The 16,653-nt window shown below is 43.2% G+C and overlaps 1 protein-coding gene across 6 annotated transcripts in view; it reads right to left on the bottom strand.

The window, feature by feature from the left end:
• The window catches only part of CCDC7 (coiled-coil domain containing 7), a 154,177-nt gene that overhangs the window by 122,663 nt on the left and 14,861 nt on the right, over window positions 1–16,653 (bottom strand). For 4 of the 6 annotated variants that reach the window (XM_081931350.1, XM_081931346.1, XM_081931349.1 and 1 more), the window contains exons 5-15: window positions 12,087–12,176; window positions 10,966–10,986; window positions 10,829–10,861; window positions 9,134–9,294; window positions 8,579–8,643; window positions 6,678–6,749; window positions 5,526–5,601; window positions 5,090–5,120; window positions 4,472–4,561; window positions 2,869–2,972; window positions 771–852 (exon numbers count right to left, since the gene is read on the bottom strand). In XM_081931350.1, coding sequence (XP_081787476.1) covers window positions 771–852; window positions 2,869–2,972; window positions 4,472–4,561; window positions 5,090–5,120; window positions 5,526–5,601; window positions 6,678–6,749; window positions 8,579–8,643; window positions 9,134–9,294; window positions 10,829–10,861; window positions 10,966–10,986; window positions 12,087–12,176 — 825 coding nt within the window. The remainder of the gene's footprint in view (window positions 1–770; window positions 853–2,868; window positions 2,973–4,471; window positions 4,562–5,089; window positions 5,121–5,525; window positions 5,602–6,677; window positions 6,750–8,578; window positions 8,644–9,133; window positions 9,295–10,828; window positions 10,862–10,965; window positions 10,987–12,086; window positions 12,177–16,653) is intronic. The other 2 variants (XM_081931348.1, XM_081931347.1) reach the window with 2 other exon arrangements.

Below are 16,653 nucleotides of genomic sequence, written 5' to 3'. Positions count from 1 at the left end.
CGTCGCAGAAGTCAGCCTCTGCGCAGCGAGGCCTCTGAGCTGCGCCTGTTTAGCACGGGGACTGACTGAGCGGGCGGAAGGCTCTACAAGGTTCGCAGTCCATATCCGGCCCACGCGCCTTAGTTTGACAACCTCTGAGTTAGGAGCTAACTGTTTGTAAAACTGCAGTGCTTAGATGTCTGCAGCATCTTTGCAAAGGAGGCAAGCATGCCAAAATGGGCCCAACATTGGGGGAGTTGTTGTGCGTGCATGATGTCCACATGTAACACTGATGCAAACACACACCCATTGGGCCATGCCTGTGGGATATGCAGGTGCCTGCTAGGCCATTCTGGCAATCACAGCAGATGATGTGGAGGGTGAAAATCGCCCTCCAAGCCTCCCGCCCCTGCCTGGCGCTCTGGCAATCGCCTGGGGTGGCAAGGGATGGCAGCCCCCTCAATTTTGGGGGGCTTTACCCACTTCCTCAAAATATTTAGGTGGCTGAAGTCCCTTTCACCCCCTATACCGGATACCCCTGAAAGGAGGAGGATATGTAGAAAACCAAAGCAAGTTGGCAACGCCCTTGTGACCTCCTAGCAGCCCCACCAGGTTTTGTAGGCAGCAGCCACTGCTGCATAAATCCACAGTCAAAAGAAACCCACTATCAAATCATAGTCCACAGATATGTTCTGTGATATGTTGGTGGTTTTATCAACCCTTTTTGAGTTAAAGTTTATTTTAAAAAAAAATAGAACAAGACATTTGCAGGGAACTAGAATACATATTACCTGAGCTTTAGCTAAGTCTTCTTTCATTTTTTGGTTTTCAGCTTCTTTGTGCTTTAAAGGAATAGGAGTTGGTCTTGCTGGTCTGTAATTAAGAACATATAGGGCAAACTGTAAAGTCAATAAGGCACTCAAAATACATTTTATTATTCCTGCAGAGGTGTCATAAATTGGTGAAACTAGAATAATGGTGCAGAATCTTCACAAATATTTATTTATTTGATTCAATTTATGAATTACTTCAAATAAAGTATCTTGAACCAATTTCATATCAGAAACATCAACAATAAAAACAACTCCATAGATTAAAACAATTAAAAATAAATCCATATGTAAAAGCAATAGACAATAGAAACAGTGTCTGTCTGAACAGACTCCTGATGAGATGGCATCTGAAGAAGGCCCTCTCCCATAGAGCTCAGTGACTGAATTGTCTCACTTATTATATATACCCAATCTTTTAGGTATCTTTATCCAAACTTGTATGATCTTTGTACACTAATAGCAACAGCTTTAACTTAGCTTGGTAGTTAATCACACTGAGAGCCAGTGTGGTGTACTGGTTAGAGTGTTGGACTAGGCAGGGGTCAGCAAACTTTTTCAGCAGGGGACCGGTCCACTGTCCCTCAGACCTTGTGGGGGGGCAGACTATATTGGGGGGGATTAATGAATTCCTATGCCCCACAAATGACCCAGAGATGCATTTTAAATAAAAGCACACATTCTACTCACGTAAAAACACCAGACAGGCCCCACAAATAACCCAGAGTTGCATTTTAAATAAAAGGACACTTTCTACTCATGTAAAAACACGCTGACTCCCCAACCGTGCATGGGCCGGATTTAGAAGGCGATTGGTGCGGATCCGTCCCCTGGGCCTTTGTTTGCTTACCCATGCACTAGGACCTGGAAGACCAGGGTTCAAATCTCTTCTCAGCCATGCAGCGTACTGGGTAACATTGAACCAATCACTGCCTCTAAGACAATGAACAGTCAAGCCACTGCAATTTGCAATAGCTGCAGCTTCTGACTAAACCTCATGGGCAGCTCTGTATAGAACTGCTGCAAAGTAATCTGGATTTTACCAGTGCATGGCCAGCAGTAGTAATAAAGCTATCCCAGTCCAGAAATTGTTGCAACTGTCCTATCAGCCAAAGTTAGTAAAAGGCACTCCTAATCAGTGACCTCACTTGGGCCCCTAGTGAAAGAGAGAAATTTGGAATCATCCCAGACTGCTCCTTCAGGATGAGCACAACCCTGTTTAAAACAGGCAATTGACCAATTATTCAGACTTGGGAACTGCCAGTCTTACCAGGATTCAGAGTTCAGAGTCCATGTACTGGCCCTCATCAAGCCCACCACAAAGTCCAGGCACCAGTCAACAGCCTCGCTGAATTCAGCTGTTACAGAGAAGTGCAACTGATGACATGTCACCCCAAATGACCCAATTATCACTTCCACTGGCTTTATGCTACTGTTAAACAGCAGTGAGAACAAAATGGTACCATGCAGCACCCCATTGCATGACTGCCAGGTGGGCAAGAGATGATCACCTAATGCTGTTGGAACCACTGTAAAAGCCTCTAATACCCATCCAACCAAATCAGTTCAGGAGGAAAACATGGTCAAGTGGATCATAAAGTTGCTGTGAAATTAAGTAAGGAAAAACTGCCAATATCATAAACACACAGCATCAAGACAAAGCATCCTACCCAAGTAAACCCAACAGAACTTATTTCTTAATAGTCATGCATGGGGTTGCAGAGTTACCGGTAGTTATCTTGAATTTGGTGAATATCACTTCCTAATGGTAATTTAAGTCAATTTTTTAGAAGCAAATCTAGTTGAAGCCAGAAGTAAATTTCTCAGTGAGGCTTTCGGCAGGCTGCAACTGGTGGGGATACCAATAGAGGCACTTCTGGTTTCCCGCTCACTTGGCAAAACAAATGGGGAGTTTTGTGTGAGCAAAATGATGCTAGCTTACTCTGTGGGTGGAACCCAGTGAAGATTGTCAGGGCTAGGTGGAGGACACTTCTACCCCACAAACAAACCAAGAAAGGGAGTTTAGATTACAATCTAGATTATTAATTACTTTTCTTACTTTTCTACAATTACTTGAGGTGGTTTTTCTTCAACTTTTGCCTTTTCTTTTTCCAGTTTTGATAACATTTTTTTCCTTGTATCTTGCACTCCTTTTTCTTGCTGCTAGACGTATGTGAGGAAACACCAAATAGGTTACATAGGAAAATTATTACTTGTTCCTTGCACAGTTGCACATTTGAAGATGCAATGGGCAGGAAACAGCACAGAACTTCCAGAGACCTTTGACAGAGGAAGAATATTTCCACTCTTCCCCTTGGTTACATTTTCACTCTTAAAACAGACACCATGAGGATACAAAACAACAAAACATCATATATAGGGATGGAAAAACAACTGCATCTATAATATCTGTTGTACTGTCTCATTTGTATCCATTAAGCAATATTACAATAAATAAGTACATAATGCAATATAAAAGTCAGTTCCTGAATTTGCTCATTTTCCTTTTCCCCTTCTCATCCTTTTTTCCTGTTGTATAATGTCTGGCAAGAACCCATCTACACGCAAGTCCCACTTTCCGGACATTCCCAGGAAATTGTTCATTGTGCAATTTCCATTATTGCCAACAGCAACATTTCCAATCCGCGAGCTTTCTTCCCTCCTCTACCATTTCTTCCTAAAATGGCTGTGGCCAATCAGCAAAAGAGAGACAAAGGAAAAACCCTGCTTTCTGAAATGTCCAATCTCTCCCCGTTCCTGCCTCAATATGGTTTCAACCCCATTTTGGTTTCTGCCCCAAAACGGTTCCCGTTGACCAGCAAATCACAAACAAGTAAGTAAGTGAACAAACTCCAGCTGAAGGACCAACCACATCTGCTATTGGGTCCCCAGAGCACAGATTCACACAAAGCGGCAAAACGTCCTTGCAGGTTATTAACAGGATTTTATTTGAAGTGCATATATGCAGAACAAAGGTACAGGGTGATAAGTATACAACCTGCACACCGAGTCAGGGTGTGCCCCCCTTTTTATAGATTTGCAGAATACAATACCACCTGATCTCTTGGAAGCCACCTGATTTCTGGGAAATTGAAACTTATAGTAAGTTCCTATTACCATGCAAGGTCTTGGTCTCCCCTCCCTCCTTCCTGCAACCTCCCTCATCCTGGTATTACAATAAATCCTTGTTCTTTATCTCTATCCGCCCAAGCTAGACATTCCAACGAGAGGCCCATTTGCACTGTAACATTTAAGCAACAGAAAAAACCCTGTCCTTCTGGTTGGTGAAGAAACCTCCCCCCTTTGGGATAATAATAGAACAATATTGTAATACGCCCCTTCACAGCTGTTTGGATATCTGAATCAGCTGTGCATGTAGTGAAGTTTGGGAATAATTATTTATATTCAGATAAACAAATGTTTGGATAGTGATGTATTCTATGCATGTATTCTATGCAGGTTCACTTGAAATTAAGCCTGTGTTCAATGGGTTTCCTCCCCAATAAGTTTGTTTAGGATTGCAGCTTCTGTAAAATATAATCATACCTGTGAAGCATTCATCTTTAAGTTCATCCTTCATTATCTCTTTTTCTTCCATAAGCTTTCAAATTTTTGTTGAATCCTCTGTAATTTCTAAGTAGAAGTTTTGGAAAAATAATTACCTCTGAACCTTTCATCTTTTGAAGTTCATCCTCCATTATCTCCTTCTCTTCTGCAAGCTTTCGAAATTCTTGTTGAATCTTCTGTAATTTCTAGGTAGAATAAACATTTTGAGGGGAAATAGTTTTAACATATTTGAAGAAATGTTTAAAAATTGAAATTCAGAAATGAAAAGAATGAAAATTAAGAAATTAAAAAGAATGGTGAAGCCATTTTTAACAATGACACTGCATAATGTCACGCAAACAGCTTACTCTGGTGGAGGTCTTCTGATAGGGAATGTCTCATCCCCCATTATACACTGATCTAAGTAATCTTGGGGTTTGGGGTGAGGCATCATCAGCATGCTGATGACATTCATTTCTACCTCGCTTTTCCATCTCCTAACTTCAATATTTCTGGATATATTTCCGAAATTTTGTCAGATATTAAAATTCAGTGGATTCAAGATACTTATCTGAAATTTGGTGCAATTCTCCTATTTTCTTTTTAGGTATTTAAAATTCATCTCATTTATTACATTAAAAATACAAATACTTGCTCTATTATTTTCTATATTATAGTATTTTGCATCCAGTAACTGCTGTGAACACTCATAGTTTTTTAAGTATTATACTCACACCTTCCAGCACATCCTGTTCATTTGAAACTCTGAAAAGTATGAAATATATGTTTCTTAGTTTGTACTTTATAAAACTTCAGTAACATCTGGCAGGAAAGACCCTGCTCATATATGTCACAACCCCATATAGATAAGGGACATAAGCACCCATTAAGGTTTATTTAACAATCCACAGATAGCCATAGTTCTCTGGGAACTGAAGATGATTTCCTTACAAAAGTGCCAAAATATAATTAACTGGAAATATAAGTTTCTGCAAGCTATAATATCATTGTCCAACCTGGGTATGGATTACAAGTGGCATATGCACCTGGAATTTGTGGCACATCTTGGCTAAAAGCTCAAAGTTCTGGGAACCTGGTTTTTGCCTGTACTCCTGTAATGCATTAATACTGTACAGTTTTTCTATGTAACATATCAAATAGATTATGTACCTGTGTAACTTGTTTGTCTGTCTTTCAAACACTTTCATTATTTCTAGCATGCGATTATTCATTGATTCCATTGTTTCTGAACAACAACAACAAAAAAATTTAGTTACTTAGTTAAGTTTATAGGCTTTAGTTTGCCCCAGAAATGGGTATCCAAAGTGACCAGCACCAGTTAATAATACAATTTAAATATTTATTACGCAGGACATAGATTTGTTCTATTATTTAATGCAATCTAAACATACACATATAAATGTAGAATTCAACAGAAACTTTAGGTCTTCCAGTGCCATGACCCATACAGGCAAGGATTCTTCACATCCTACTCTGGTGATATTGTTAGTAATTGAAAAGGGGGGCTTATAAAATCAGCCACTCCTGTTCAATTACTCACAAATAGGTCTGGTGGAAACAGAGTCAAGCTTCCACCATCACTGCCTCTCTCCACCAAGGATCTATCCTAGCCTTCACTCAACTATTATTGCTAACTGGAGGATCACAGGCATCTCTTATAGATGAATCCAACCAACATCTACTCAGGGCAGAATATGCAGGCTCATTGTCATGTGAGTAAGAGTATAAACATATTGACCATGCAAATGTAGGGATGAGTAGGGCCAGTGGATCTCTGCGGGGTGCATGAAATGGCAGTCTTCACCAGCAGCAGAGGTATAGGAGCCAACTCCTAGGGGCTGAGGGGTCTTCAGCCCCCCTGTAAAATATTTGAGAGGACCCCCCCCCCAGTTAATGGCCATTGTCATTCAAATGGTGTCCTGCATCATGTGATTGATCATGCAGAGCAGGACTTGCCCCCTTCCCCAATATTTTATTCAAGTTGGCACCCCTGGGCAGAGGAAGTGGTGGCATCTAGAAGCAGCTAGCAGAAAGGAGTAGAGAAAGGAAGTAACAGAAAGAGGGAGACTCACAAAAGGGGTGCCACAAAACATGAAAGAAAAGGGGTCGCTTCATACACTTTTCATTCTGGTTCTTCCCACCATTTGTTCCAGCCCCAGACTGGCTTTTCCTGGTTCTAATTTCCCACCCCCCAATGATTCTGATTCTCCACTCCTCCACTGGGATATTAAAGTGGTTAATGTTGACCAGATCATGCCCTGAGATTTCAGCCACTGCCATTTCAAATTCTAAAGAACTTACGTTGGCCTGTATCATCTTGGAAAACTTGTACCATATTCATTACATCCTCAGTTGCATGTTTCATAGCAAGTTCTGAAACAAAACATTTTATTACTCAGTTTAAACTATTGTAGCAGTTCTTCAAATGTATATACAGTAATTCAATAGCAAATGTGAAATAAATAAATAAACTTGTAAAATAGAAAGCTTTTTCTTCTTATCCATGCTGGCTAAGTTTAAACCCTAAAACAAATCAATGAAATGATGGTGCCAACTGACCTTTCTCTGAAACAGTGTTACCAAATAGGCTATGATTTGGGAACAAAATAAAGAAGAAATGGGTAGTTATAATGTTCCTTTTTAAATTTTAAGCTACTTCTCATCAACTCATGAAAAACTGACTTAGAAATAAGTCAATATTTATTTATTTTTTTAAAAAACTAATAACCACCTATTTTCCAGGTTCAGAAGTTGCCCAGCCCCACTCCCTTGCACTCACCCCCTCCCTTGCGCCTACCCAGCTCTACAACTCCCTAACCCCCAACACATACATCCTTCTCCTTAAACATCATTTATCCAACCAGGACAGCAACAGCAGTGCTCCAGCGACAGGAAGCAGGAAGGACTCCATTTTGTAACCCTTCAACATACAAAGACTGTACCAGAAATAATGACTCTGGTGCACATTGAGAAACTAAGGGCCATCAGGACCTTTCTGGGAGTCTTTCTTTCTTGCTACCAAAAGAGGAGAAAAGGAAGAAATGTCTCTGATTTTCTCAGCCGACATGCAGTTTTTGCAGTTTATTTCAAATGGGATTGGTGCTGTAAGATGGGTATACCGCCAAATCATAGTATCAGGGTGGTGTACATCAACAAAACAAAACAGCATTAAAGGCAATACAAATAATCATTAAAGCGAATGGCTAATCAGTTTAAACAGGTGAAAAGGTCTGTCAGCATAAAAAGCTTTCAAGTCAAAACCATGGGTGCCTACCAAAGTGTTTTCCAGAGTATGGGCCTGACAGCACTAAATGCCTGATATCTAGCGATGGCCAGCTGGGCCGCTGTAGCATGAGGGACAACTAACAGTGCTCCTCTAGATGACAGTAGCCATTTATGAAACTTACTCCTAGTAAATCTCATTGACTCCAAGCCTCAACCAAATATTGTAGTTCCAAGTCTAGCAAAGTGGTTTTCTTTGCTTAATTTTGTTTTTAATACAAAGAATACATACACACATATATATACTAGGTATGGGGGATAAATTCAATTCAGTTTGCATATAAAGCCAACAGACTAAGGAAGAGTAGCCAACTGACTGAGACCTTGTTGCATGCCTTCTCCCTGCACATAAGACAGGGATATAACCCCCACACACACCATGCGCAGTGCTTATCACTTTCAGAAAATGCAATACTGTATATAAATGAAAATAAAATACAATGTGCTTTATGTTATGAGAAATTGCTTGAAAATGTGTACATTATTCAAAACTGCTAAAAATGTGTTATATTAAGAGAAATTCAAACAAAAATCATGGAGGGGGATTGTAAAGATTTTAAAAATACAAATATGCAAATTATTAAAGAAATGTGGAAAAACCAGGAGAAGCAAAACTGACAAATTCTTCCATCCATAACATATGAAGAAATTACAAAAATCATTATGAAAATAAGGAGACAAATTAATATAAATACAATAATTATTTAAAGAAAGCAGTTTCAAATAAATCAAGATTACACTCCATTTTTTAAAAGGCAAATTATATATTATTTTCCATGTCCCCAATTTCCTACCTTGTTAGCCTAGCTTCCTTCAGCCCCCTCATGACCTGTCCAGCATGCTCCACGGCTTATTTCTCATACTCCACTCAAAACATATATTTTGCTTCCTTTGTCTCCATATTAAATCACAATCCTTACCTTCAATAATACGTTTTGGGTCTTTTGGAGCAGGAGCCACAGGGCTTAATGGTTTTTTCTTTTCACTGTCAAAATATGAAGTATTTGTCAAAATGTTAAATATTATAAATATTAAATCTAATTTTATAATCTGAAAGTCAGTTTTTGAAAAAAATAAAATTTCTAATTTTACATAATTAGGTTACATTTGGTAAAAAAAAATGCATTCTTATATTTACTAATAAAATCCACTATAATACTACATAGGAAATAGCTCATGCTTAATCTTTAGTGTTCTGGAAACAGACTCATAACAAGATATAATCAGCCAACCAAACAACAAATACTTTGGGGGGTTTTTCAGAATTCTTCAGCCCCTCATACTGTTAAGTTAGACCTTTAAGGAGGTACGAAGATGGTGATAATGTGATAGTTTCTAGTCTTTCATGATTGTTAAGCAAACACCTTGATTGTGCTTCAGGAAATGGAAAGGTCTAATAAAATATTTTTCAATAATCCATATAACAAATCTATATTTTATTGCTATTAAACCTAACTATTTCACAGCACTCTTACTGTTTAGGAGCAGAAAGCTGGATAAGCTTGGGCAGTTCTTGAATACGGCCTTTCAAATCTTCAAGCTTTTGGATGCGGTTCCGTAATTTAGTAATGTTATTTGATATGTTTTTATCAGCTACTGGAATTTGCCAATCTGGAATCATTTCTTCCTCGCCTATCTGAAATATAGATATCAACATATTAGCACAATATATTATCCTATTAATTTAGGTTATTTGTTAACTGGGGGACCAGACCTGAGCTACGCAAGTCCTCAGAGGTACTGACCCCAGTACTGATAAAGTTAGAGCAGTGGTTTTCAACCCTGGAGTGCCTTGAATGATAGTCAGTAGTGCTGCCGGCAACACTAGCCTCTGTCCCTCTTTCCTTCCCTCCCTCCTCTGATGCCCTCTCATGTCTCTGCTTCCCAAAGGGTTGTGTGCTGTTTACTGTAGCAGCCCTGACTACAAGCTCCCCAGGCGAATGGTGCCTCTGGGGCTGGTCAGGGGATGCTGGTTGCCAGGAGCTGAGACAACCAGCACCCCCTGACCAGCAAGCGGGTGAGGGAGCCCAGCCAGCCAGTCTGCCAGTCCTTGCTGTTGGGAATGGACAGACAAGTCCAAGGCCCCTGTGGGGCAGTGTGAGGAGGCATCTCTCTTTGGGGCATGGGGGCGTGGCAACAGCAGCTGCCCAGAGGACTCCCAAGGAGAGGGGAGAGGAGACTAAGGGAACACTCCAAAAGGGGGTTCAAAAAAGGACTAGAGGTTGCCAGCTCTGCAGGCAAGGGGTGACATAACTGGGCTCCTGAGCCTCACAGGGATGCCACAGAAAGAATGTAGTTGGTCAAGGGAGCCATGGACTCAAAAAGGTTGAAAAACTCTGAATTAGTTGAGAACAATAACTCTCCTGAGCCCACCATCTTAGAAGATACCCTAATCAAAGTGGCTACAGGGTTAAAGCAACAGTTACACCCTGACTGGGCTCAGACCCATCAAGTTCAAACCCAGGACTACAGGAGCAGAGGCTCTTCTTTATAAGAAAATCAAAATCAGAAGCTCAGGTCTGCCTGGCCCTCATGAGGACAACATTCACTAAGCCCTACTCATGAGGAGGATGCCTCATTCCTCAAATGATCCAGCTCAAAGCCCTGATGACAGGTCAGGAAGAGGTGGATCAACTATAAAACTTCTCAATGGAAGCCTAACCCAGGCTAAAGCAACAAACAAACCTTGCTCTGCTCCCTGTGAAACCTTATCGAACAGCTCCCCTTCTATTCTGCATGTTCTTATATTTGACTTGATGCACAGCTGCTGTTACAGCAGACTATTAAACCACATAGCAAAGGTTGCAGGAATGGGATAGGGGAGAGGCATCCCAAGCCCCAGCACTGCATGGAGTGCTTATGTAAAAGCTGAACATTTCTGTGTTGTTTTTTTCATATGTATAACAAGCAAACATATTTACAATGCTAATATTGTACTTGAGCACACTCAAGAGATGCATGCAACCTAAATAGCAATCACTAAATTAGCAAAGCTATTTAAACTTACATGGGAGTAAACTCCACTGAAATGGATGCTGTAAAGTTAGTCATAAATAAGCAGCAGCAATGCATATACAGAAATGCTTTTCACTGTAACAATGCTTTATACTGCAACAATATATATATTTCCTATCAAAACTAATCAACCAACTTTCCAAATGTTAGTTTACCTCTTCCATCTCACGGACCTCCTTTTCAAACCACTTGAAGAAAAATAAATAAATAAAATTAGGCATTTACAAATTACATTTTTTTTCAAAAAATACAACAGGTTTTAGAAATATTAATAAATGAATGAATTTCTTACCTGAAGCAATGAGTCTAATATCTAAGAAAGAAAATTAAAATCACTAGGTGTTTCTGTTACAATTTAACACCAAAAAATTATCTTTGTACATATAACACAAGGTTTTCACAGTAAATAACTACCCTTTTCATACATGCATTTCATTCTGTGTAGAGGTGTACCTAGGCTCCCTTGCCCCCTTTACAAGGAGCTGCATCGGTGCCTCCCTCCCTGTCTGTTGTGTTCTTGGCAAGGAAATGTTGACCACACAGAGCAGTGGAGGAGTGGTCCAGGGAGCACAAAAGTGGGCCAGTGGGCTCCTAGCCACTCTGAGGCAGAGAGCCGCCATTTTGCACACACATCTCATGGCCTGTGCCCTTGGCAATGACCAATCTAGCCAACCCCTAGGTACACCACTGATTCTGTGATGACTTCAAGATCAAATGAGAACTTAAGTGCAGTACTATAATGAAGGGGGCAATTGAACTCTTTTGTGTAAGTTCCCCATCTGGGGCACTCTGAGACCACCTTGGGTTTTGAGAATTGCTGGGACCAGGGGATGGAACAGAGCTGACAATAACAAAATAACAAGTGATGATGAATTTTAATGCATCATCCTCAGTCATATCAGCTAATGTTCCTATTACAAGATTAGCTGGCTACTCTATTTTAATAAGCTTATTCTGTCCTTGCCATAAGGGTCATGCTTAAATGAAAAAGAGGGTATTTGTCTTATTCACAATAGAATATTCTGTTCATTCCATTCGCTCTCAAGGGCTGATTAATGGCTGAAATATATGTGTTGTCTCATCTGCACTGGATATGGCATCAACCAGGGATTTCATCATGCATATGTAACCAATTCCTGCTTGTGAATGGTATGTACTAGGATCAACAGTGAATTCACCTTAAGAGAGAGACTCTCTTTCTATTTACCACAATAGCACTGTGTTCACATTGCTCAGGGAAGAGTCAAATTACACACATAGCATTGGGAAATGTGCTGAGTTCCAGATGCACTTGGTAAGAGAACAGGCTAAATATTATGTTAGAATAAGACGAAAACCTACCAAGTACAGAGAGAAAGCAAATCCAACAGCAAAATAAATTTATATTTATTGTTCATATTTCATAGTACATACTTGTTTTTCTTCACGAAGTGCACAATCTAACTGGTTACTGAGTTGTGAACAACATATCAGGAAAGTAGTCATATCTTCATGTTCTTCCTTCTAGCAAAGGGAGAAAACATTTCTACAGCGTTTTCTGACTTTAATTTCTTTAAAATGTAATCTTTATTTGGTTAAAATACTTCTGAAACCCATACTTGCTTTGTTTCAGTTCTTAATTTTTTAACATATTGAACCAGCTATTTTGCTTCAAATTAAATATTTGCATTTTCTGTAAAATGAAAGGAATGAGGCAATTAGTTAGATTTCAGTCCTATGGTCTACTTAGCAGCAAGTTTCAGTAAAATGCAAGCAAACTAGGAAGGAAGTTATTCTCCTGTTCCCCAGGTCCTGATGCCATTTGCATGATAAAACATAAATTTCCCTTGTCACTTTGTGGAATTCAAAGATTACTCTAGCTGTGGAGACAATCACTCTCATGTAAATTCTCCTACTAGGTAAAGGTAAAGGGACCCCTGACCATTAGGTCCAGTCATGGTTGACTCTGGGGTTGCGGCACTCATCTCGCTTTATTGGCCGAGGGAGCCGGCATACAGTTTCCTGGTCATGTGGCCAGCATGACTAAGCCGCTTCTGGCGAACCAGAGCAGCGCACAGAAACGCCATTTACCTTCCCGCCAGAGAGGTACCTATTTATCTACTTGCACTTTGACGTACTTTCGAACTGCTAGGTTGGCAGGAGCAGGGACCGAGCAACAAGAGATCATCCCGTCGCGGGGATTCGAACGGCCAACCTTCTGATCGGCAAGCCCTAGGCTCTCTGGTTTAACCCACAGCGCCACCCGCGTCCCTTATACTAAGCAAAGCTAATTGAGCTCCCTGGTATAAACAAACGAAGCAAGTTAAGAGAATAATAATAATAATAATATAATAATAATAATAATTTATTATTTATACCCCGCCCATCTGGCTGAGTTTCCCCAGCCACTCTGGGCGGCTCCCAATCAGTATTAAAAACAATACAGCATTACATATTAAAAACATCCCTAAACAGGGCTGCCTTAAGATGTCTTCTGAACGTCAGGTAATTCTTTATCTCTTTGACATCTGATGGGAGGGCGTTCCACAGGGCGGGCGCCACTACCGAGAAGGCCCTCTGTCTGGTTCCCTGTAACCTCACTTCTCGCAATGAGGGAACCGCCAGAAGGCCCTCGGCGCTGGATCTCAGTGTCCGGGCTGAACGATGGGGGTGGAGACGCTCCTTCAGGTATACAGGACCGAGGCCGTTTAGGGCTTTACAGGTCAGCACCAACACTTTGAATTGTGCTCGGAAACGTACTGGGAGCCAATGCAGATCTCTCAGAACCGGTGTTATGTGGTCCCGGCGGCCACTCCCAGTTACCAGTCTAGCTGCCGCATTCTGGATTAATTGCAGTTTCCGGGTCACCTTCAAAGGTAGCCCCACATAGAGTGCATTGCAGTAGTCCAAGCGGGAGATAACTAGAGCATGCACCACTCTGGCGAGACAGTCTGCGGGGAGGTAGGGTCTAAGCCTGCGTACCAGGTGGAGCTGGTAGACAGCTGCCCTGGACACAGAGTTAATCTGCGCCTCCATGGACAGCTGTGAGTGCAAAATGACTCCCAGGCTGCGCACCTGGTCCTTCATGGGCACAGTTACCCCATTCAGGACCAGGGAATCCTCCACACCTGCCCGCCTCCTGTCCCCCAAAAACAGTACTTCTGTCTTGTCAGGATTCAACCTCAATCTGTTAGCCGCCATCCAACCTCCAACCGCCTCCAGGCACTCACACAGGACCTTCACCGCCTTCACTGGTTCTGATTTAAAGGAGAGGTAGAGCTGGGTGTCATCTGCATACTGATGAACACCCAGTCCAAACCCCCTGATGATCTCTCCCAGCGGCTTCATATAGATATTAAAAAGCATGGGGGAGAGGACAGAACCCTGAGGCACCCCACAAGTGAGAGCCCAGGGGTCTGAACACTCACCCCCCACCACCACCTTCTGGACACGGCCCAGGAGGAAGGAGCGGAACCACTGTATAACAGTGCCCCCAGCTCCCAGCCCCTCTAGACGGTCCAGAAGGATGTTATGGTCGATGGTGTCAAAGGCCGCTGAGAGATCCAGCAGAACTAGGAAACAGCTCTCACCTTTGTCCCTAGCCCGCCGGAGATCATCAACCAGCGCGACCAAGGCAGTTTCAGTCCCATGGTGAGGCCTGAATCCCGATTGGAAGGGATCCAAATGGTCCGTTTCCTCCAGGCGTGCTTGGAGTTGTTCAGCAACCACCCGCTCAATCACCTTGCCCAAGAATGGCAGATTTGAGACTGGGCGATAGTTGGCCAAATTGGCCGGGTCTAAAGATGTTTTTTTAAGAAGCGGTTTAATGACCGCCTCTTTCAGCGGGTCTGGGGAGGCTCCCTCACAGAGGGAAGCATTCACCACCCCGCAGAGCCCATCGCCCAGCCCTTCCCGGCTCGCTTTTATCAGCCAGGATGGGCAAGGATCAAGGAGACAGGTGGTCGGTTTCACTCGTCCAAGCAGCCTGTCCACATCCTCGGAGGTAACAGATTGGAATTGATCCCATGTAACAGGACCAGACAGAACTCTAGCACTCTCCCGCCCTGGCCCTGCTCCCACGGTGGAGTCTACCTCCTTCTGAATCTGAGCGATTTTATCTGCAAAAAACTTTGCAAAAGCATTGCAGGAGATCTTGGGGTCCCTACCAGGCCCCGGTGGTACAGGTGGTTCTGATAGATTGCGAACCACCTGAAAAAGTCTCCTGCTGCTGTTTTCTGCAGATGCAATGGAGGCGGTGAAGAAGGCCCTCTTCGCCGTCGCCATTGCCACTTGGTAGGCTCGACGTTGAGCTCTAACCCGTGTCCGGTCTGATTCAGAATGAGTTTTCCGCCACCGGCGCTCTAGCCGTCTCAACGATTGTTTCATCACCCTCAGCTCCGGGGAAAACCACGGGGCTGTCCGGGCTCCATGCAGTCGGAGAGGGCGCTTCGGAGCCAGACAGTCAATAGCCCTGGTTAACTCCGCATTCCAGCGGGCCACCAGGGAATCAGCTGAAAGGCCATCAACTTGGGATAGAGCATCCCCTACCATTCTCTGGAAGCCAATTGGATCCATTAAGTGGCGGGGGCGGACCATCCGAATCGGTCCCACCTCCCTGCGGAGGGGAAGGGTTGCGGAGAAGTCCAGTTGCACCAGGAAGTGATCTGACCATGGCACTTCTTTTGTTTCGCTTTTAGTTAATGTCAGATCACCAGCATCCGTAGAGGTAAACACCAAGTCTAAGGCATGTCCGTGGCTATGAGTTGGGCCAGACTTATTCAGGGACAGCCCCATGGAGGCCATGCTTTCCACGAAGTCCCGAGCGGCCCCTTGTAAGGTCGTGTCGGCATGGATGTTAAAATCCCCCAGGACAACCAGGCTAGGTGTCTCCAGGAGCATATCCGCCACGACCTGAAGCAGCTCGGGCAGGGAATCCTTGGTGCAGCGGGGAGGTCGGTACACCAGTAGGAATCCTGTACTGCCCCTATTGCCCAACTTCCAGAACATGCACTCAGAAAACTGGGTCTTCCCAATAGGACGCCTGGTGCAGACTAATGACTTCCTAAAAATCACTGCAACCCCCCCTCCCCGCCCACATGACCTGGGTTGCTGTGCGTAAGAGAAACCTGGTGGGCAAGCAGCGGCAAGGACAGGCCCATCTGCTTCATCCAACCAAGTCTCTGTCACACATGCCAGGTCAAATCCTCCATCCATGATCAAGTCATGGATGGCAGTGGTCTTATGAATCATTGACCTGGCATTGCACAGCAACACTTTCAGGTCATGTGGGTATCCCTTGCTGATTCTAGTATCCATCCGGTCAGGACCAGACCCGGAGGTAGAAATAGTCCTCAGACAACGACTAAACCTGCCTCCTCTGTAATGACATGGTCTGGTCTTAGCGTAACTCCTCCTCCTACCCGTGATCACTGAGATCGGTTGTCCCAGTGCATTCCCCCCTGTGAAACATGTCCCAGCCATTTTGTGGGCTGGGGCCCACTCCCCGGCAGCCCTGACCCCTCCCCCTAAGAACAAAATAACAACCTATACAAACAAACAAAACTAATAAAACAATACAAACAGAAAAAATGTAAAAATTACAAGAACATCAAAATAAAAAAATAATTCCCCAAACCCAACCAAACATCCATCCCACCCCCACCCCCCACATACAAAAAATCCAAAAGAAATTTTTTAAAAGCATTGTAAAAACACTCTGTGCCCCTCCTGCAGTAACACTGTCCTAGTGAGGCCTGTCAGGCCCCGCCCTGGGCCAGATGGTAAGTGGCAGGAAGGAGCAGGGCCCTCAGGCACTCACTCAGGGGAGTCCTCCTGGGCAGCAGGCAGCAAGCACCATGCAGTCCTTGTGAGGCCTGTCAGGCCCCGCCCTGGGCCAGATGGTAAGTGGCAAGAGCAGGACCCTCAGGCACTCACTCAGGGGAGTCCTCCTGGGCAGCAGGCAGCAAGCACCACGCAGTCCTTATGAGGCCTGTCAGGCCCC

Source organism: Podarcis melisellensis, assembly GCF_964234715.1.
Source record: "Podarcis melisellensis genome assembly, chromosome: 12".
Taxonomy (NCBI): Eukaryota; Metazoa; Chordata; class Lepidosauria; order Squamata; family Lacertidae; genus Podarcis; species Podarcis melisellensis.
This window is presented reverse-complemented; position numbering and strand designations above follow the sequence as displayed.